The 23,577-nt window shown below is 38.3% G+C and overlaps 1 protein-coding gene across 1 annotated transcript in view; it reads right to left on the minus strand.

Annotated features, from left to right (window-relative positions):
* Positions 1 to 714: 714 nt before the first annotated feature.
* Sf3b1 (splicing factor 3b subunit 1) overlaps positions 715 to 23,577 on the minus strand; it is a 41,860-nt gene continuing 18,997 nt past the window's right edge. The window contains exons 7-25 of the mRNA XM_031367513.1: positions 20,653 to 20,890; positions 19,238 to 19,450; positions 18,881 to 19,002; positions 16,333 to 16,530; positions 16,144 to 16,245; positions 14,454 to 14,633; positions 14,046 to 14,132; positions 13,678 to 13,948; positions 13,262 to 13,407; positions 13,025 to 13,171; positions 11,856 to 11,981; positions 10,501 to 10,722; positions 9,860 to 10,042; positions 9,665 to 9,776; positions 8,191 to 8,311; positions 7,275 to 7,406; positions 4,022 to 4,294; positions 1,693 to 1,909; positions 715 to 1,184 (exon numbers count right to left, since the gene is read on the minus strand). Of these exons, the coding sequence (XP_031223373.1) occupies positions 1,026 to 1,184; positions 1,693 to 1,909; positions 4,022 to 4,294; positions 7,275 to 7,406; positions 8,191 to 8,311; positions 9,665 to 9,776; positions 9,860 to 10,042; positions 10,501 to 10,722; positions 11,856 to 11,981; positions 13,025 to 13,171; positions 13,262 to 13,407; positions 13,678 to 13,948; positions 14,046 to 14,132; positions 14,454 to 14,633; positions 16,144 to 16,245; positions 16,333 to 16,530; positions 18,881 to 19,002; positions 19,238 to 19,450; positions 20,653 to 20,890 (3,249 nt within the window). The 3' untranslated portion in view covers positions 715 to 1,025. The remainder of the gene's footprint in view (positions 1,185 to 1,692; positions 1,910 to 4,021; positions 4,295 to 7,274; positions 7,407 to 8,190; positions 8,312 to 9,664; positions 9,777 to 9,859; positions 10,043 to 10,500; positions 10,723 to 11,855; positions 11,982 to 13,024; positions 13,172 to 13,261; positions 13,408 to 13,677; positions 13,949 to 14,045; positions 14,133 to 14,453; positions 14,634 to 16,143; positions 16,246 to 16,332; positions 16,531 to 18,880; positions 19,003 to 19,237; positions 19,451 to 20,652; positions 20,891 to 23,577) is intronic.

The raw sequence follows: 23,577 nt of genomic DNA on the forward strand, positions 1-23,577 counted from the left end.
GTCTGAGGTGGCAGTCACATGCCAGTCACACCGATGGCAGAACTTATTTCCTTTTAGAATCCACACAAGTACAGAGGGAGACAAAACAGTGATGCCTAGAAAAGTTTTAATAACAAGAAATTTGGGGCATAAAATTAAAAGAAAAAAATGATTCATTAGTTGTTCCAAAACATTAAAATAGCCCCTTAATGCCTGGTCTTCATGAACTGAAGGGCATTTTGGCTTATGCGCACACTTAAGACTGTCCTACTATACAAGCATTTCTTAGAGAGCCGCACTCCCCAACAAGAAGTACACTGTTTGAGGTGCAGACATCTTTTCCATTTTATAAGCACAGGCCAAAGTTGGGCACGACATAAAATATCATCCTTGATGTCTGTTCATAAAGCATTTTGAGAAATCAAGAGGTGAAAGGTGCTATGTAAGTACAAAATAATACTCAAGACATTTCAGTCAAAGTGCTACTTTTCTATAGTGATGGAATGGTTATGCTACATTGGGGGAGGGGAGCACCTCCAAAGCTACTCCCTTCATCATCAACAAAACAAAGGACTTTTGACAAACAGGCCATCACTATATAGTTTGTGTTCTGCTAGCTATGTTCCATAATACTAGGTGACAGAAAATGAAATTAAGCCACTTATTCTACACAAACCAGTACTTTACCAAAGTTTTGCATTTTACAAGTCATATTCAAAAAACACACACAAAGTAGCATTTTGTACACGAATGTTTATTTCTCAATTAAACATTCCCTTTAAACACAAGGAATGAATTCTAAATCTTCATAAAGATGAATAAAAAATGATATCCCTCCAGTATAGTGTGTATAATCACTGTCCTTGGTCACTACTGGCATTAACTGTTTAACATCAAAAAACAAAAGTTATTTAAAAATCATGCTACTGGATTTCTACTCCCTCCACTATGACCAGCTCTACACTGATCTGCAATGTTTTACAAGTTTATATCATCAGATCGAAGAAGCAAGTTTAAGGTGTGAAACAGCTGTATTAGACACAAAGTTACAAGATATAGTCAAGTTCGTAACGAATATAGGTGTTCTTATCATCATTGTAGATTCTTGGGTAATGTGCTATGAGGGCATCCTGGGAGCCAATGTAGATGGAGTTGTAAATTTTCCAATAGACATCTCTGACTTTCCGAGCTGGGTGAAACAGGCCCTAGAATAAATAAAAGGTAGAGTTACTTCTACTTTCAAGGGGGAGGGGGAATACACACACACACACACACACACACACACACACACACAAATATAAACTTTAATACGATTATAAGCTATAAATATAATTAGAAATTTTATTTTAGCTGGCATGATGGCACACACCTTTAACCCTAGCACTCGGAAACAGAAGCTAGGATCTATCTAGTTCAATGCTGGCCTGGTCTACACAGTAAGTTCCAGGAAGTCAAGGCTACAAAGAGAGGCCCTGTCTCAAAAAATAAAACAAACAAAAAACTCACAGTACTTACTTTGAAGAGGGAAGGAAAAAAAATCTGGAAACTAAACAACAAAATTGTGGTAGGTAAAAAAAAATCTAATTCCTATCTTAATACAGAACTGTCTTCCACATGGTAATTTGGGAATAACTGACTTCAACATATTAAGTAATTTCTTAAGTAATCCCTGCATAACAACAACAACAACAACAAACCCCACATTTAACCTACCTGTAAGCAATACTGCAACATTCTGCATGGTCCAATAGCAACCCTCAGGCCCTCTAGAGCTCCCATGACTGCCTGGATTACATGGGGAGACGTCTCAAACACATTAGGCCACACGTAGTTCAGTAAATGATTCAGAGAATCCTCACAGCCAAATCCATAAACACCAAGTGACATGTGTTGTACCACTGCACTAGCTGTCTGTCTGTGTACAAGGTCCCTGTAATGAAAGCGAACAGTCTCTTTTAAGTTAGTCTCATTTTTATAAGAAATATTCACTTGCACATTAGGAACTAATTAATCCTCAACAGGAGTCAAATTCATTTTAACTTCTGTAACCTTAAATATTTGGTAGTTAAGTCATACATCAAATTAAATTTGCTCTCAAACTGGTGTGATTTCATTTAAAATTCAATTTAAGAGAAAAATCTATTAGGTTTTTAAATCTGCACAAATAAAAATTTTTATCTCTAGCAGCATCTAAATTTATTTGCACTACCTATTTTGAATGCAAGCATAAAATAAAATAGTGCTCAAAAATTAACAATCTCTCAAAGGCATTAGAAAAAAAAACTGAACTGTACACTATAATTTGCTATCTAACTTATTCAATATGATAAAGTTTCAGTAACTTCCCAACTGAAGAAGTATTCTTTTTAATAATTTGCAAGTGAGTTACTACCTCAACTTGCACAGAACAGTTTTTTTTAATTTCTTTAGAATTGAAAACAATCAATCTCCAAAGGACAATATTTTTTTTAATAAATATAGAAACAACAAATATTATGAACTCCAAAATTAAAAACTGAAGACCTTTCTAACAGCTGATGTCAAAATAAAGACTGAACATTAGTTACTCTGGTGGTTAGATTTACATGAAAATTACAAAAAGTACATTTAATAGGAGTCTCAATTTTCTAAAAATAAATTTCATATATTAACTGGGTATAGGAAATTCAAATATATTTTGCCGTACAATATTCAAGAGCCTTTTTTTCTTATGAATAACAGCCCACAAAACAGAAAGTTTTGCCAAATTTTCAATTCTACTATTAATTTTATTTGTAGTCAGTATATGAAGAGACAAGTTATGTTTTATTTTCACAAAATTCCTTCCATTCAGAACAAAACTTTTAACCTCAAGCCACACCTCTCAACAGCTGCAATGTTCAGGAACGCAGTCTAGGGGATTTATTGCTATTGTTTGGTCCCAGAAAGGTAGCCTTGTACAGACTGTGATTACTAATCTGACTCCATAATTTATATCTGTACTTTCTAGTATCTCACTCACTAAGTCTGTTTATAAAGTGACCTTTATGAAGGTCACCGAGTGACTTTGGCTATACTACAAACTGAATCCAGAGCTTTGTGCATGACAGAAATGTCCTTTACCACTCAATTACAACCCCACCTAACTTTCAAACTGTTGTTTTAAGACAAGGCAGTCTTAATATGTTGTATAAGTTGGCACAGAAACTTTGAATCCTCCTGCATCAGCTTCTGTGGCAGTTGCAATTACAGGCTATATTGTAGCTGGTTTAGTTAACACGAAGCTGTACGCTAAAGAAACCAGCTCAAAACTCAAGCAGCCACTGAAACTACTTGAACCTTACTTACACTTTCCTTGTAGTCTTGTTAGGCACAATTAATTTCTGGACCTCAATATAGAGAATAAAATATAAGACTCAAGTAGTGCAATAGTAGTACTGAACTAATAATAGCTACCATCTCAACACCGGGGCATGCAGAGGAAAGACTACCAACACTCTGGAGGTAGAGGGATGAGGAATGAAGTCTAAAGTCACGTTCAGCTACAAAGTAAGATCAAAGCCACTCTGAGTGACCTGAAACCCTGTCTCAAAAAACAAAAACTATTGGCTTCTCTGCCATACTGACTAATTCATGTTCACCTTTTTTTCCCTAGTTGTTTTAAAAAACAGTAAGTCAGTTATTGTATTTCATAATCTACTTAGCTTAATACATATGAAGAGAGACTAACAAAGAAAGGGAACCTGGAAGAGAAAATCTGGGTACCCCACTATCACAAATATTAAGGTAAGAAATTATACTTATTATTTGAAATAATCTACAGTGATATTTCTTCTTTAACAATACAACATTTAAAAGTTATCTTAGAGGTTTGGGCAGTGGTGGCGCACGCCTTTAACCCCAACACTTGGGAGGCAGAGGCAGGCAGATTTCTGAGTTCAAGGCCAGCCTGGTCTACAGAGTGAGATCCAGGACAGCCAGGGCTATAAAGAGAAACCCTGTCTTGAAAAACCATGAAGCGTATTTGTTAATTATTTTTCTGCACTTAGTTTTAGTCACTTACCTATCCATCAATGCATCCTCAAGTAAAGGCGTTACAGCATAGATGTAGTCTTTTCCCATTTCACCGATATACTCAAACAAGAAGGAGAGTGATTTTAACACTCCATTTTGAACATTCAGTTCAGGAACTCTGTACTCATTCATTAAGGCAGGGAGTACTGTGAAGGGTGAGCACGTTTCAGCAACAATGGCTATTGCAACAGTCGTACAAACCCTGTTCTGCCTTTCCTGAACTTTGAGGTTGTTTAAAAGTGTAGCCAATACATCGTGGGGGCTAAAAAGAAAGAAGAAATATATCAGCATGTTATCATACTTATTAAGTTTGTTCTCAAAGAATACAAAAACAGCAAGGGAATAGAGAAACATTAGTAACTTTCTGATAAAACACATTACTTTCTCATCACTAGGATTGTGGTTTTAAAATGATGTAATTACAACTTTCAAAAATAAAAAAGGTTAAAGAGAAAAAGGTTTTAAAAAAAGGTTTGCCGGGCAGTGGTGGTGCACGCCTTTATCCCAGCACTTGGGAGGCAGAGGCAGGAGGATTTGAGTTTGAGACCAGTCTGGTCTATAGAGTGAGTTCCAGGACAGCCAGGACTACACAGAGAAACCCTGTCTCGAAAAACCAGGGGGAAAAAAAAATACTTTCAGAGGGCGACCCCATAGGAAGACCAGCAGTCTCATCCAAGAGACTGAGCCACCAACCAGACCGCATAAACTGGCTGGTCCGAGGCCCCACCTGGCACATATATACCAGAGGTGTGCCTGGTCTGGCCTCAGTGGAATAAGATGGGCCTAATCCTCAAGAGACTTGAGGCCTCCTCAGGCAAGGCGGATGCCTACTTAGGGGGGGGCGGGGGGGCACTATCTTGAAGGCAAGAGGGAAGAGGAATGGGAACTACGGGGCTGGGGCAAGGACTGGAATGTAAATAAAAGGGGAAAAAAAACAGGAAAACGGAAAAAGCTTCACACAAATTGCCAGATTCGATTTAATGTTAATTCAGGTAGAATCTTTTTACTCTTTACATTTTTTGAAATATAAAAAAATTCTGAATGGCCTAAATGGCCTCCAGAGCCAAGCAGCTTTATAGATATAAGAATATCCAAAACTCTGGACTCCTAGCTCAAACACATATAATTTATTCATCTTCCCCATTAGCCCACTCGTATGATTTTCTTAAGCAGGGTCACCCTACCTAGCACTGGCTGCCTCCCACCCAGCTTTTACATACTCCTTTGCTAACTCTTAGAAACGATGGGGCTAATCAATTTTGCACTGTATCTATTTGCAGCATTTTTTTTTTAAATCACGCCACCGACACAAACAGTTTTATTCCTGAGAAATGAAAAGGGGTGTATATCTATCCTGAAGGGAATGTTACCTAACTCAGCAGACTTTTTATGTTTTTTGGAAATTACTTCCCAGTTGTTCTAGTTCCCTTTCTGCTTCTGTGATAAAAACACTAACCAGAAGAAGGGTGGGGAACAAAGGGTTTACTTCAGCTTTTTTTTTTAAAAGACTTATTCTTTTAGTTTAGTTTGGTGGCGCACGCCTTTAATCCCAGCACTTGGGAGGCAGAGGCGGGTGGATTTCTGAGTTCGAGGCCAGCCTGATCTACAGAGTGAGTTCTAGGACAGCCAGGACTACACAGAGAAACCCTGTCTCGAAAAACCAAAAAAAAATAAAATAAAAATAAATAAATAAATAAATAAATCCACTAAGTCCAGATAGTGCTACTAGTATGGGCATGGGTGTACACATTCTACTGAAGTATGTGCAGACTTCCAGGGGTCACATCTCTTAAAAGTGACTCTCTGGAAAAGTCATCAATTGCCAATAGCTACCCAGAGAGGGGTGGGGCGAGACTTCAGGAATCTCTCTCCCATCCATGGCTGATTTGATCTTGTTCTTGCAGTCATGGCTGATGAGAGTTCACGGGTGCAATTGCAATGTCATATCCAACCAGGGTTCTTCTGCTGCAGATGCCTACTACCTCTGACATTTACAATCTTTTACACCCATTCTTCCAAAATGAACTCCAAATCTTGAGGATAAGGGGTGTAATATAATTATGTTTAATGGGCATAATAAACTGCACCCTAAATTTCTCATCTTTATGCCCATAAATCAGTGTACTTCTCAACCTTATCAGAGGTTGAGAACCTTATTTTAATTCTTTAAAATACACTTATTTTGGGTTGGAGAGATGGCTCAGTGGGTAAAAGCACTGCTCTTCCAAAGGTCATGAGTTCACATCCCAGCAACTACATGGTAGCTTACAACCACCCATAATGAAATCTGACATCCTCTTCTGTGTACTCATTTATAATAATAAATAAATCTTTAAAAAAAATACTTATTTTTATATGTATGTGAGTGCTGTCTGCATGTGTTCACTATCTGCATAGAGGATCAGATCTCCTGACACTGGAGTTATAGGTTCTATCAGCCATGTGGGTGCCGAGAATCAAACCTGGCTCCTCTGCAACAGTGGCCAGGGCTCTTTACTGCTGAGTCACCTTTCTAGCCCCAGAGAAGCTTCATTTTGTTAAGAGCAATTAAAACCAAGGCCCACAATCTGACAATGTGTGGACAGTAAAAAAATGCAGAATACTCATTCCTTAATATTTTAAGCAATATTCCAGCCAGGTATAATAGTATATGCTCTTTTTTTTTTTTTAATTATATGTAAGTACACTGTAGCTGTCTTCAGACAGCACCAGACCAGGGCATCAGATCTCATTATGGGTGGTTGTGAGCCACCATGTGGTTGCTGGGATTTGAACTCATGACCTTCCGAAGAGCAGTCGGTGCTCTTCCCCGCTGAGCCATCTCACCAACCCAGGTATATGCTCTTAATATGTTTTTGATCTCAGCACTGGAGAGGCAGAAATAGGCAGATCTATGAGTTTGAGGCCAGCCTGGTCTATATAACAAGTTCCAGGACAGCCAAGATTACATGGATAGACCCCATCTCAAAATAATAAATAAATAAAAATTAAAAAAAAAATTAAAAAAGCAATATTCTAAAAAAAGACCAACAAAAACTTGAATGTGCCTCTGAAAATATCTATACTTTTAAAGCCTTCTGTGAGTTAAATAAAAAATTTAAGAAAATATTTTAATAGGGAAAGGCAGGTCAGTGGTTAAATAAAATACTTTTTCTTCAAATGATTAACTATACTATCGTATCAAAAGATATGTCTACATGAAAGTACTTTCCAACATAATGGGTTTATTATAACCTACTCACCCAATAGCCTTTGCGATATAACCAAATGTATTGACAGTAGCTCTTCGAATAGCTTTTTTGTGAGCTTTTAAGAGCTCTAAAAGCTCAAAACAAATCCTCATCCACTCTCTTGCAGATACATACTCAGCTCCCCTAAATTAAAAAAAAAAGTGCAATTATTAATGAATTAACATGATTATGTTATCAATGTATTTTGATTTTTTTTGTTGTTGTTTTTGTAGTGTTGGGGATGAAGCCCAGGTTCCATGAATGCCAAATAAGGATTCTACTACTCTAATAAAAGTTTAAAAATTAAATGTGCATATTCAATTTTGAAATCATCACTAACTCATCTTAAATATTAAATGCAAACAAGGATCACCCTTTTTAGAAGCCTATCTTAAGTGGTGCTGTGCAGCTTTAATCCTTGATCCAAACTCAAAGCCAACCTGGTCTGTATAGTGAGTTCCAGGCCAGCCAAGGATACAGCCAGACTTTGTCTGAAAAGAAAAGAATAACAAAAAGAAAGAAAGAAAGAACAAAAGAGAGAGAAAGAGAAAGAGAGAGAGAGAGAGAAAGAGAGAGAGAAAAGAAAGAAAGAAAGAAAGAAAGAAAGAAAGCGAGCAAGCAAGCCTGACTTAGTTTTAAAACTATACTACTAAGCCAGGCAGTGGTGGTGCACACCTTTAATCCCAGCATTCAGGAGGGAGGCAGAGGCAGGTGGCTCTCTGAAGATAGCCTGGTCTACAGAGTGAGTTCCAGGACAGCCAGAGATAGAGAAACCCTGTAGGGGATTTGGGGGAGAGGGAGACACCCACACAAAACAAAACCCTACACTGCTATTTCCTATTACCACTCAGTGAAATCTTGCTGAATCTAAAAAGAAACACTGCCTATACTTGAACTAAATACAAGTGTTGCTATGCAATCTGCTTACCTGTCAGCAATGCGTCCAACAAGATCAATACAATTCTCTTGTACTTTTTCATGTCTGTTCTTTAAGATGGGGGTGAGTCTAGGCAGGAGATCTTTAATTGGTGGTGTCATCTTATGCATTCCTATTTGACAGAAATCAAGGAACCATTAAAACCTGAACTGCAACCTTTCATTTTTCCTTTTACAGTACAATGTAAAAATAAGAACTTATAAGCTACCCATGGATAGTGGATAAAGGCCCCAGATTCTAATTAGAATTTTTTAAACTATTAATGGCTTCTAGTTACATTTAGAAATCAAATAAATCAGTGAAGTGATTTTAAAAATGAGGGTTACTCAATAACAAAGATTTTATTTGGTTTTAAAATGTTACTTGTACACTGACATTTAAATATGGGGACAGCCTATGTTGTGGCCAAATACAACAATGTAAGCAAAAGCTAGATCAGATCAAATCAGTTAAGGGTTCCTATAACTGAAAAACAAAACAGACCTCCAGTCTCCCTGAAATGCAGGATGTTACTTAAACCCATGAAAAGAGAAAAAGAGGTAGCTAGCAGGGGGCTCTTGATCTAACTAGAATTACTTGCTCTGATTCTCCATTGCTTTTCTCAAGTTTGCCAGATAAACAATATGGTTTATAACTCTGGCAAACCAGAGAACCACAAGTGGCTAAAAGACTGTTGGCAAGTCATTATCTGTACAAATCTGGGCTAAATTGGAGATTCTGTGTAAATGCAACAGTTCAAAGCTCTATATACGGCATATACTCCTTATTCCTTTCCCCAAAATGGGGAGAAGGGTGATTACCAACAGCCAGGTATTATGAACTCCTTGCCTTTTCCAATTCTTTCAGTCCTAAAGGAGTTACCTTCAAACTGTTTAAATACAATGACATTTTGAACACAGGAATCCTTTTGTTTGCTTCATCATAATACCTTGAAAAAAAGTCTCCATACCAGAGATTGTTCTTTGTGTTTTTACTTACAGAGGAAAGACAAGATAGATAGCCTTTTTTTTTTTTAACCAAGTCATCGACTTTAAACTCAGAGTAAACAACAACAACAAAAAAATCTCAACAACCAGTCAAAATACCTTAACATAGAAGAGTGGATAAAGGAAATTTCTAAAACTAAATTACACCTCCAGGGTTGCTTCTTCCTCTTATAGAAGATGCTAGATTATTTTTCAGCTGATGCACTAGTTCTATTAGGGTTCTCTCTTCCATTAATTCAAAACATTTTGGGCTGTAACTATTTCTGTACTTTAAATTTCTGTACTAAATCTCTTATTTAACATTTTTAAGTAAAATATAAACAGGTAACAGTAAGAGAGACTTGTAACATCTGACAATCCTAAAGTGCTCGAGAAAAGATAAAAATCAACAAACTCCTAAAATACAACTTTATATCTTGCTTTCAAAATACAAAGAAAATTAAAAGGCCAAATTCTCACATGACCAGCAAATTCCATACCTATTACATTTACAATTGCCTTCAGTGCTCCAAGAATGCTGCCCAATACTTCAGGGTACTCTTCACCCAAATATTCATACAGCACCACACCCAAGTGCCCCATCAGTTTTTCCTGAATAAAAGAAATATTAAAAATGTTACTTTTCCCATTAAGCTACCTGTTTGAGAAAACACACATCTGTCAGACTAGATTACCTCTTGACAAGTCTTCATGACAACAGCGGTGCGAGAAATCAAGTCCGCCGCTTGCTGCCTCACTTTTGCTGATTTATTATTTAAACGCCATAAAACTGTACCACAGATCTGAGGCAAGTACGGTTTGACTCGTTTGCCAAGAGCATTAACAACTGTGCCAAAGCCATTCAACATTACCGAATCCTAAAAGACAAAGTTAAGTTATATTAAAGAAAACAAAAATCACTAAAAATATAGAATTTAGTTTTGACTAAAAGTTCAATGTTCCATAACATTCAATCTTTTCAAGCCATCCAAACATCGCATTTGTTTTTAAACCAAAAAATTCTGAGGTAAAAGAACATGTTAAACTGGGGAAAACTGGTCATTAAAATGTCTTAAGGGATATCTGCTTTCAAAAGTAGGTTCTCTACATATATGAAAGTCAATGGCAACATGCCACCATAATTAAGTTTATGATAGGCCAGGGTGATGGCTCAGTTGGTAAAGTGCCTGCTTCCAAGCCCGATGCCCATTCCCCAGGAAATACATGGTGAAAGGAGACAACTGGTCCCCAAAATCTCCTAATTTTCATCCACACATATGGGTGAAAAAAATAATAAAAATTGAAAAACTAGAAATAAAGTAGTGGCTGCCCTTACCTCTGTAGTCTGTTCTTGGAAAGCATAGAGAATACCATCAATCAGTTGTTCCTCAAGTTTATGGTCAATATCAGCTGCACCCAGATTGCCCATAATTTTCTCAATTGTTTCCATCACCATTTTCCTGTACTGCTCAGCTTCATCCTTCAGATCATCAACAATCCTAGATATGATCTCTGCTGCACCTACTTTGTTTGCCAACTCCACAGTTGTGTCGACCAACTAAAAGACAAAACCAAAACAAAACCCTGTATATCTATCACTTTTCTAAGGAAATAAAACTTACTAAATTTTCAATGTGAGAGCTCCTAGATATGGTGGTTCATGCCTATGACTCCAGCTCTCAAATTCGATGCCACTCTGGACGGACATTATACATATCAAGGTCGAGGCCAGCCCAAAACTTAAGATCATATCTTAAACAAAATCAAGATCATATCAAAACAAAAACAATTTTAAATAAAACTATACTTAAGCTTCAGCTAGCTAAAGCCTCAATTTACCAGACAAAACCATCAACTCAGTTTAGTACTGTTGAGCTGGGAGGCTTGAGACCAGCTTGGGCTACAAAGTAAAACTTTGTCTCAAAAACAAAAACAGGGCTGCAGAGAAGGGTCAAAAGGTAAAAGGCACTTGCCAACAAATCTGATAACCTGGGCCTAATCCCCATGATCCACCTGGAAAAGGTAGCTCCTGTTTGCTGCTCTCTGGCCTGACCTACACACATGCATGCCCTGGGCCATGCATACAGAACCAGTAAATAAGTGTAATTTAAGCACAATGCATATACATACATACACACACGGGCTGGGCTAGATAGCTGGGGCTGGAGATGAGGTTCCTTCCAGAGGACACATGTTCAATTCCCAGCACCCACATGGTGGCTCATAACTGTAATTCCAATACCAGATCTGATGACCTGGCCTCTGCGAGCATAACACACACCTGTTATGTGTGGTGCGCAGATGCACATCCAAGCAAAACGCCAGTACACAGAAAAAACAAAACTTTAAGTTTTAAACGTACTAGTTAATGGGAATTTTACATTAAATGTATGCTTAAAAAAAAAAAAAAAAGACGACAAAAAAAGGCCAGGTGGGCTGAGCACACCTTAATTCCAGGAGGTGGAGCTGTCAGTTTGGGGTCTACAGAGTAATTTCTAGACTACTTAGTGACACCCTATCTCAGACAGACAGACCAAACAGAAAGAAAGGGCTTAAACATTCCATCTCTGGTCATAGTAAAGTACATACAAGTATAAATTTTAAGATAGTCAAAGCAAATTATAAAGAATTATAAGGTAAAGAATTAGTCAAAAGACTTATGAGAATCAAATTTTAACAATAAAAGGTCACCTGTCGGTAATTTCTTCTATCCAAAGCCATTCTGTGTTGCCAGAAGTGTTTAAAGAAAGGTGGAAGAATCTCTGTTTTAATGTAGTTTGCTTCTACACCATCAGTTCCACAACACTGTTTCACCACCTAAAAGGTTAAAAAATAGAAAAAATCAAATGCAGCACTGACAAAACACAAAACAATCAGACACATTTATGAGTAGGTACCAAAACCTAATTTTCACATTACAATCCAAATTTTAGCAATGTATTTAAGCTGTAATAGCTTTTGTTTTGTTTTGTTATTTTCGAGACAAGAGTTTCTCTGTTTAGCCTTGGTTGTCCTGGAACTCACTCTGTAGACCAGGCTGGCCTCAAACTCAGAAATCCACCTGTCTCTGCCTCCCAAGTGCTGGGATTAAAGGCCTAGGCCACCACTGCCCAGCTTGTAATAACTCTTTTTAATTTTATTAGATATTTTCTTTATTTACATGCCATATGATATCTTCTTTCCCAGTTTCCCCTCCGAAAAAAAACAAAAACAAAAAAAACCAACCCGTCTCCCCCACTACCACCACCAACCCACCCTCTCCCACTTCCTGGCCCTGGCATTCCCCTACACCAGGGCATAGAACCTTCACAAGGCCAGGGGCCTCCCCTGCCCTTGATGACCACCTAGGCCATTCTCTGCTATACATATGCTGCTGAAGCCATTAGTCCCACCATGTGTACTCTTTGGTTGGTAGTTTAGTCCCTGCGAGCTCCAAGGGTACTGGTTAGTTCATATTGTTGTTTGTCCTAAGGGGCTGCAAACCCTTCAGCTCCTTGAGTCCTTTTTCTAGTTCCTTCATTGGGGAGCCTGTGCTCAGTCCAATGGATGGCTGTGAGCCTCTACTTCTGTATTAGTCGGGTACTGTCACAGCCTCTTAGGACACAGCTATATCAGGCTCCTGTCAGCCAACACTTGCTGACATTCACAATAATGTCTGGATTTGATGATTGAATATGGGAAGGATTCTCAGGTGGAGCAGTCTCTGGATTGTCCTTCCTTCAGTCTCTCAAGCTGTAATAACTTTTACAGTATGAAAATAGGTTTGTTTTGTTTTAATGTTCAAAGATCTCTTTGAACTTCCTAACATGCACAGTGCGCTGACAAACATGTACCCACAAAATGAACAAGTAGTCACTTACCTTCAAAACAATTTTCTTCATTTCTTCATCAGGAGACTGGAATTCTCGAATAAGGATTAACATCACTTCTCTAGTATAGTAGTTGGCATATTCTGCATCCATAAGAGGAATAAGATACCCAATAGCCTTCAGGAAAGCAGCCAGACCCTATTTAAAGATATATATACACACATACATCAGTAAATTAAGTTTGAATCATCTTACTAGAACAAAACCAGATCTAATGAGCAGATTCACCTTTCCTCTGTGTTGGCGGATACCCTTCCATAGGGGCTTGAGCACAGAATCAAAAGACTCAATACCATAAGGAGTTGCTGCCTCAGCCAAAGCAGCAATGGCCAGAGCACTGATAGTCCGAACTTTCTGCTGCTCATCCACGAGACCTATACAATCAGACACGGTTATAAGTAAATACCCATACATAATTTTCACAATACAATCCAAATTTTAGCAATGTGTCTAACCATGTATCCTAACTGCAATAACTTTTTTTATAGTACATAAAATTTAGGCAAAAGCAATTTGTTAACAGAAAATATTATAAACCCCATTTCAAAATATAACATATTTGTGTGAGGAAAGCCTTTTATTTATTTCATATGCACCTCCCCCCATCAGGACAGTTGATCTATAAAAGGCACATCACCACTTACCATGTTCAATGATTTCAACTAAACTTCTGAGATGTGGCAAGATAGCACAGCCCATGAGAATGGCTATCTGTTGTACAATCTTAATACCAGTGTGCCTCGCTTGCCAAGACTTCTTGCTTTTACACACAGCTTTTAAGAAAGGCAATAAAGACGGAATGCCCAGGGCAGAGGCTACAACAGCAAAAGCTCGAGCTGTTGTGTTTCGGACATATTCATCCATGTTATCTATATCAGGTCTCATGGTAGAAATCATAGTAGCCAGACCAGCAGCCTGAAGGGAAAAGTTACAAAAGCAGCTCCAGTTAATACCATTAACCTTCAATCCATCAAAAGACAAACTTCCTTTTCTAGGAATTTAATGTATATACCTTTGCCAAATTAGAAATAATCTCTCGGCCTTCCACTCTAGCATAGTAATCTTCATCAATCAACAGTGGCTCAATAACCACAAGAATCTGAAAGAAGGAAAAAAAAGAAGAATTACATTTCCACATCAATTTATGAAAGACATCTGTTAATCAAGGGCTTCATATACTCCAAGAATTTTAATTCCCTGGCAGTAGTGACACATTCCTTTCATCTACACTCAGGAAGCAGAGGCAGGTAAATCTCTTATGAGTTCAAGGACAGCCTGGACTGCAGAACAAGTTCCAGGTCAGCCAGGGCTACACATACACACAAAGGAGAGTAACAACTTCCAGATGTCACAAAGTGAAAAACAGAACCAGAAAAATAAAAAGTTAAACCATTAAACACTACTTCAAGAACCAACCAACCTTGTGCACATATGGCCGCACCAAGTCATCAAGTTTATACAATATTCTATCAATAACTTTCACAAGTAAATGTCGCTCTTGATCCTCAAGTGTAGGGGACATCAACAAAGGAAGAATCTGGTTAAACAGTGGTCCGGCGCCAAATTCTCGAGCTTTATCAGTAATCTGACGTAAGGCAGCCTGAGGAAAATCAAAGGAAAAAGAAAAGGTTTTGTTTTGTTTTGTTTTAATGAGCAAACATTCCAAAGTAGCAATTTCACCAGGAATAATATTACAATGTATATTTTTGCAGACAATTTACCTACAGTAGTCTGAATTTGTTTCTGTCAAAACTGTTTTAATATTCAAACTCTTATGATCTAAGTTCAACATTAGCAGCTCATTTAAAAAGGGTAATTAATTTAGTGGCAGATGAGGTAAAGGTGCATATCACCAAGCCTAATGACCTTTATTTCAACCTTGAGATGCAGACAACAAAAGGAGAGAACCCACTTCCAAAAGCTGTCCTCTGAACTCCATGTTTATCCTGGAGCATGACCTACTTGCACACATATCCATGCACCATGCATGCACACATGCGTGTGTGTAACAAATAGATGAACATAAAAAAGAAAAAGGTAATTTAGAGGGCTAGCAAGATTCCTTCCTCAGTGGATAAAGGGTACTGGCATGTCACCAAGCCCAATAATGATCGGAGTTCAACCCTCACAACCCTCACAACCCTCACAGTAGAAGGAAAGAACTGATGATTCCTGCAGGTTATCTGACCTTCCACCTGTGCTCCATGTGCACATGCCCATAAATAAGATGTTTTTTAAAAAAAAAGGATAATTTAGTAGAGCTATGGACCCATGAAAGCTTAAACCATATGCCTTAGTTCTGCCTGAACAACCTTCTTCTATGTCCAAGCCACATTTGGTGTTATCAAAATAAGCCATATAATTTCCACTAAATACCTAAGTTCTAAACACTTTAAAGATGTCAAGGACAAAACATTTAGCCTTCTCATATCCTTATCAGAACAAAAATCCTTTGAAAAGAAGAATTAAATTCATTGGCCTTGGAGCATAAGTATGTAATCCCAAGCAGCTACTCCAGAATAAGAGGATCCAAAGCTTTAAGCACTGCCTGAACAAGCTTAAGACCAAGCTAAGCAACTTATCAGAAAACATATAAAAAGTCAAAAAAGGAACCAGGGCAGAGTGTCATGTCTTATTCTGTTAATTCTATCACTCAAAAAGACTTGCTAAATCCAGTCTGGGCTACAAGTTTCAGGCCAGCCTGGGGTAGTTTAAGAACCTAACTCAGAACCAACAAAAATAATGAATATAACAAATCAAGAAACTAGAACTTAGAATCAGATGTGATACACACCTTCAATGCTTATTAAAGGTGATACATAATCTTTAATCTGAGCACTTGGGAACCAGAGGCAGGTGGATCTCTGTAGGTTCTAGGTCAACCTGGTCTACCTAGTAAATTACAGAACAACCAGGACTATGTAGAGACCCTGTCTAAAAAATAAAAAGCCAGGAGGTGGTGGTGCACACCTTTAATCCCAGCACTTAGGAGGCAGAGGCAGGCAGATCTCTGAGTTCGAGGCCAGCCTGGTCTGCAAAGTGAGTTTCCCATATAGCCAGGGCTATCTCATCTTCAATGAATGAATAAATAAATAAATAAATAACCTTACCTTTCTCATTGGAGGTGTACCATTCTTAATTTTTAAAAGCAACTTCATTATTTTTCTTTCTTTTTGCTCTTCTGGACTAAGTGTCGACTCATCTACATCAACCTATAATAAAATTTAAAAGTATATCAAATTCATGATTTGTAACTCCCAAACAAAGAGCAATACTTCAGTTTTGCTATCACCACTTACCAATAGTTTATCAAAGTACTGAATGTCATCAGGTTTTAAAAATGGAAGATTCCCAGATGGCTGGTCATTGACACTTTTCATAGTTCTGTCTTCAGTTTGCATGTGGAAACCAGTCATACCACCCAAAGGTGTGGGAGTTGCTGTCAGCTTTCGAGCTGGAGTTCGAATAGGAACATAACCAGCTGGAGGAGGAAGTACCTAAGAGAATTATAAACATGTTAGTAGGATCGTCTTGGCTTCATATATTCCAAGACAACAGAGTGAGTAGCATTTGCACTTACAGAAATTTTACAATTTATTAGGTAGCAAGTTTATCTGAAGAAAATATATCCCACTGTGCAACGTTAACTAAAAGTTAAGATATTTGCTAATTAAAATTTTAGTGGAAAAGAAGAAAATATATGAAGCACTCTTTAAAAATTTCTCATCACCTTAACATGCTTGAAATATCAACATGTCGTCAAGCCAACATGTCAAACTAACAAGCCTGGAAAATTGTCAAGCCCGATTCAGTTATTTCCCAAAAGGCACTGTTAGAAAATCTATAATTACTCATTTAATGGAAATGAATATATAGTTTATGTAATAGATTAAAAAGATCATATTTTCATTTACACAAACACCTAAATACTATAAAACATTTTTTAAGATTGAACTCTACAGATTTGAGTTAAATACAGAAAAGTAAAACTAAAGTATTTGTCAAGACCCTCTGAAGGAAACATCAAATTAAACCCATTGCAATACAAACAGAAAATCTAAAAATACGAGTTTAAAGCTGTAAGATTCTTTTTTGTTGTTGTTGCTAATTACATTTGCCTGGTTAGGCCAATAAAGCCTAACACAGGTCCTCTCCAAATATCCTTAGTTATCATATCTAAAAATGTCAATGATAAATATATTTGATAAATGTCAATGTTAAATATGTTTGATGCCACCTATATTTCATCATTCAATTATTGCATGCTGATAGTCAATGCATGGGCAGCATGGACTATTGACTAAAGAAGAATTTATTCGCTGAGTCTTACAGTATGTCAAGCATACTGCTGTCACTCTACATTTAGGACCTAAAGGTGTATTTAAGATTTTAATTAGTACAATCACAAAAGAGCAAGAGTCCCTCCTATTGGTATTAAGGAAGCCAAGGACTATAATTGAGAATGATATCTATGCAATCAACATTAGATTGTCCACGTCATGCAAAACATTACAAGGAGGCTATAGGTGGTTTGGCTTTTAAAGTTTTACTGATGAATAGTGATTTTAAGAGCCTTACTCAAAGCCTTACCCTCCTGGGCAAATACCCTAGCACTAAGCAATGACATGTTCATCTAAAGCAAATAATCTAATACTAACTTAAGTGGAATGGGGGTAGAACACACACAATAGTCAACAGCAGAAAGGTTTTCTCTAAAGGCCATTCATTGTAAGACTGAGGCTACAGTCTTGATTTGGACTCTATCGTCACAGATAGCTCTCTGCCAACAAGTATTTCCATAATGATAGGTACTTAGAAAATTTTATATCATAGTTCAAGATAAACTTCAATAAATCTGAGCTACAGAGTGAGGTCCTGTTGTGAAATAAAACAAATAATAAATAAATTTCAAATTATTGATAAGAAAACATTCTTTGTGTCACCATTGAACTATCAAATAAAACCAGTCCCACAAAACTAATTTAGAGGTTCTCTAAGCACTGTCTATATGGGCCTCCAGAAGCCCTTAAGATGCCTCACAGAAAAAGTAATAAATGCCAGGAGTGGTAGCATATATTTTTTAGACAGATCTCTGTGCCTTTAAAGTCACCCGGTCTGTATCTTGAGTTCCAGGCAAGCCATGGTGAGACACTGCCTCAAAAAGTTAATTTTTTTTTTTTCAAAGCAGATACCTAGAAAAATGGCTCAGTGATTTCAAGTACTAGCACCTCAAAATTAGAGCCCAGAGCTCACAACTGCCTATAATTCTACTGGAGGAATTACACTGGCTTCTGCAGAAACCTGCACATACTCACACATGGAGTTAAAAATAAAATAGTGTTTTAATGGTGTATATATGTGTGCCTGGATATAAGTTAGCATACTTGAGTACAGAGCCTGGAAGGCCAGCACAAGACCTCGGGTTTCCAAGGTGGTCGTGCGCCCCCTGATGTGGGTGCTGGGAACTCCACTGTTCTTTAAAGGCAATACATGTTCTTAGCTACGGAGCCATTTCTCCAGAACCCAAAATAAAAGTTTCTGCTGGGAGGGTTTGAGGCAGGGTATCTCTATGTAGCCCTGGATGGCCTAAAACTTGCTATCTAAACTGACCTCAAACTCAAGAGATGAGCCTACTTTTGACTCTCACCAATCATTAGGATTAAAGGCTGCCAAAATAAAATCTCTATTTCTTATTTGATCTCTATTACTTTTTCAAACTGAAATGCACTTAGTAATACCTAAAAATATGAAGCTAGTAAATTTTGGCAAGGCCAATGCAAATTTACCAGGCAACTTAAAACTCATATCCTCAATACAACATATTCATCATATATTCACTGCTAGTACCTTATAGCCTTCTGGGAACATAGCATCTAATTCTTCATCAGAAAGTGGGCGGTTTCGCTCATCAATCTCTCTTTCCCACCGCCAAGCCTGAAGCTGTTCAGGAGTCATGCTCATTATGTGCCCTACCAAAAAGAAAAGCAAAATTGTTAATGACCCACAGTGTAAGACTTAGGCCCTTCAGATACAAAATAGTTAAGATCAATCCTATTATCAGAGTGTTTTTACATTGCAAATGCAAATCAAGACAGTTATATATTTATATTCCTAATAGAAAAGCCAGCATTAATGGAATCCAGAAAAGCCAGCCCCCCCCCAAAAAAATTAATAGCTGTAAGAGAAAGAAAGAAGAATTTGTACCTGGAGTTGGAGTAGCCATGTTCATAGCTGGTGTGCCAATTGGTGTTTTTCCTGGAGTCAGAACAGGAGTACTTCCACCCATTTGGCTAGCCGGCGTTTCATCCCAACGAGACTTTCTTTTACTTGCTCCAGGAGTTGGTGTTTCACCAATAGAGTCTCCACCCCGATCTGTCCGAGGAGTCTCAGCCCATCCACTTCCATGCCCAGGAGTATCTTCAAAGACAAAGGGGCAGGAAAATTACACTATCAACCACTTTTAAAACACTGCTTCTCCCTCCTGATGCAATTTGATTAAGTTCAAAGGGGATATATTTCTAAAACAAGAACCAGTTCAAGTTTTGCCCAGTATTTGTTTCCTTTTCACTGACTACAAAGTCACAGACATCAACTAATGAGAAACAGAAAAACAAAATTTGTTTCATCCACAACTCACTGTTTATCTTGAGCCATGTTCCAGCTACTCTCACTATATAGCAAACACTAGATTTAGGCAAATTTCTGAGACAGAACATAAAATATAGCCTGGCAGAAGCCAGAAAGTAGTGGAAGAATGCAGTTTGTTTGGATCACTAAAATCAAACATAAAAGTGAATAGCAGTCCAAGTCACAGTTGCGCAACACTGAAAATATGCTTAAATTGTGCACTTTAAAAAGGGTTAAAACTGGTGTATTTAAACACACACACATCACACAGGAGACTGAGGAAAGAGGACCACCAGTTGAAGGCTAATGGTATCTACATCTTTTTTTTTTAAGTTTAAAAGTTAAAGATAGCCGGGTGGTGGTGGCTCACGCCTTTAATCCCAGCACTTGGGAGGCAGAGGCAGGTGGATTTCTGAGTTCGAGGCCAGCCTGGTCTACAGAGTGAGTTCCAGGACAGCCAGGACTACACAGAGAAACCCTGTCTCGAAAAACAAAACAAAACAAAACAAAAACAAAATTCACTTCAAAACATCTGACCCTTGGTGAATTTGATAAAGAATGCACCAGGGTGTTTTTCTCTTACTGTTTGTCTCAGTAACCAAGCTTAAATCTGTTAGAACTTTTTCTTAATAACCTTTCGCCTTTGGGCTGGCGATGTGGCTCAGAGCTAAAGGCTCTTGCCACCAACCAAAACTGGAGGACCAGAGTCTGATCCCTGAGACCCACATGGTAGAGGGAGACCCCCGCTCCACAGGTAACCCAACCTCCATATGTGTATCATGGCATATGCTCCCCAGCAACCACAGTAAAGAAAAGCAACACAAGTTTTAGAAACTTGGTAGGTTTAGGCACAACCACATCAGCTCATTATTTATATAGAAATGTGTATTATATTTATATTTATACTAGGAAATAAAGACCTCAGCCTGAAAGCCAATGCTGAAGTCAACACCTCACCCAAACCCTCATCTATACCCCACTGAAGTACCTACCTCTTTCTGTCTTGGGGGTCTCATCCCATCTGTTTTTACGAGCACTGGAAGTTGCACCACCATGGCCGGGGGTTGCATGGCCTGGTGTATCGCCTCGTCCAGGAGTAGCAGCTCCCGCAGGTGTATGACTAGGTGTAGGATCCCATATTTTTGAGCCTGGGGTTGCTCCAGGTGTTTCACTTCCTTTTGCACGACCGGGTGTCTCATCCCATCTTAAAGAAGGGGTATGCCCAGGAGTCTGAACAAAGCAAAGGAATTTTATTTCCCATACCTATACACCTTAGAGATATAACTACAAATTTTGTGTTGTGCCAGGCGGTGGTGATACATGCCTTTAATCCCAGCACTTGGGAGGCAGAGGCAGGCACATTTCTGAGTTCGAGGCCAGCCTGGCCTACAGAGTGAGTATCAGGACAGCCAGGGACTACACAGAAAAACCCTGTCTCAAAAAAAAAAAAAAATCTGTTGCACAAAAACCAATAAATGTTATCTTTCAGTGGAAGTTAGATTATCATTTTTCTTATTGGCTTGCAAATGCTTATGATCAAAACCAACCTACAGCTGAACAATGTAAAAAGCACTAGATTAAAACACAAGGCTAGAGATGGCTCAACAGTAAAGAGCACTAGCTACTCTTCCAAAGGACCTGGTTCAAATCTCAGCTCCCACATGGTGACTCACAACTAACTGCAATTCCAGGAGAGTCAATACCCTCATACAGACATAAATGCAGATGAAACACAAGTGCACATTAAAATAAATTTTTAAAAACACACAAAATATTCTGGGTTATAAACCTTTGCGAATATATATTGTGTTGGTAACTTGCCATGAGCTGCTTAAGCTTGTAAAAGTTGCCTCTGAAAGAATAACCCCCATTTCGGACCCAAGCATGTTTGTCTCAAACTGTTTCCAAGATACATATCCTGGCTCAGGCTGACTCCCTTTTACTGTAACAAGAAAACTGAATAGCAAAGGAGCCCAAGAGTAAAACACTGTTCTTGAAAACAGCTAAAACACCTATTTTTTACCCTATGATAAAACGTCTGGCTGCAGCAGGAAAGAGAAGGCAGCTCCTCCATGGGAAGAAAGCTACCTGAAGAACTGAGCTAACTGCCTCACTTTCCCCAGGTGATGTCTGCTGGATGTTGTTACGCCCTCGATTGATATTACCTTTGTTCTCTTAATCAGGCTACTCCAGCTGTCTCTGTGCTTGATGCTATGAAACCCTGATTCAATGTTTATTTATTTGCTGCACCTACCAATCTATTATTTTGCTATGGTTCTTTGACTTCTCTTTTTTCTTTAATTATTAAAAAAAAAAAAACTTGTAAATTGAGAAAAAAAATCATGCCAGAACTAATCAGACCTAAATTCTACAAAGCTCAATAAACTTCTATATGGTTAGAACAGCCATTTGGAATGGAAGCTGTGTAGCTTGCTTTTACTCTTATATGCTGTATATTTAATAAGCTCATTGAAAACCGAAAGCAAGGCTACTGTAATAATCTCCAGATGATACAAGGTATCTTGAAATATACTATTAAGAACTGAGTTTAGGCCGGGCGGTGGTGGCGCACGCCTTTAATCCCAGCACTTGGGAGGCAGAGGCAGGAGGATTTCTGAGTTCGAGGCCAGCCTGGTCTACAAAGTGAGCTCCAGGACAGCCAGGGCTACACAGAGAAACCCTGTCTCGAAAAACCAAAAAAAAAAAAAAAAAAAAAAAAAAAAAGACTTTCAACTCTAAAATTAGTGCATTTCAAACCGGATCCCTGAGATGTAGAGCCCCTGGGGAAGAAGGAATACACATGTATTCTAACAAATAAAAATATGTTAAAAGCCAGCCAGGTGGTGATGGCGCATGCCTTTAATCCCAGCACTCAGGAGTCAGAGACAGGTGGGTTTTTGAGTTCGAAGGCAGCCTGGTCTACAGAGTGAGTTCCAGGACAGCCAGGTTTTTCGAAACAGAGAAACCCTGTTTTGAAAAACCAAAAAAAAAAAAAAAAAAAAAAAAAAAAAAAAAAGAATATATATATATATATGCCAGAGAAAAGTGAGTATCTAGGAGTTCAAAGTCAATCTCATTTACATAGTGAGTTTCAGGCAACCCAGAGCCACATAGTAAAACCTGATCTTAAAGAAAAAAAGAAGATTTTATTTGTATGCATGTGTTTGAGTACACACAAGCCACTGAGCAAGCAAGTGTGGAGATCAGAGAATAACCCATGGGGTGTATTGTCTCTCTCTACCACGAGAATCCTGTATTTGGAACTCAGACTATCAAGCTTGGCAGCAAGATCAGAGGGAAGAAAGATTAGAAGTAGATTTGAGTAATTTTATCCAAGAATGTAAAATAGCTCTGAATATCCGGTGTCTTGGTGATGGCAGGGCTTGGAGAGGTGGGGTAAGTTATTCTGAGACAAAATAGCCGAGAAACTGGCTTGTATCTCATAATCCTGCCTCACCATCCCCAGAAGGTACATTACCACACTCAGCTAATAAAGATTTTTATTCATGATGGAGAAAAAAATGGTTCTCGATAGAGGTAGTTGGGGTCTCTGAGTTCAAGGGTAGTCTGGTCTACAGAGCTAGTTCCAGGACAATCAAGGCTACACAAGGAAACCCTGTCTCAACTTAACTTGCCCTTCCTATGCAAAGAAAAGGTGGGAATATGAATCTTCTTGTCATGCATCCTAATTTCCATAAATGAGCAAAAAAGAAAGGTGGTTCAGGGCTGGTGAGATGGCTCAGCAGGTAAGAGCACCGACTGCTCTTCTGAAGGTCCCGAGTTCAAATCCCAGCAACCACATGGTGGCTCACAACCACCTGTAACGAGATCTGACGCCCTCTTTTGGTGCATCTGAAGACAGCTACAGTGTACTTATTTATAGTAATAAATAAATCTTTGGGCCGGAGCAAGCAGGG

This window comes from Mastomys coucha, unplaced genomic scaffold, assembly GCF_008632895.1.
Source record: "Mastomys coucha isolate ucsf_1 unplaced genomic scaffold, UCSF_Mcou_1 pScaffold14, whole genome shotgun sequence".
Lineage (NCBI taxonomy): Eukaryota > Metazoa > Chordata > Mammalia > Rodentia > Muridae > Mastomys > Mastomys coucha.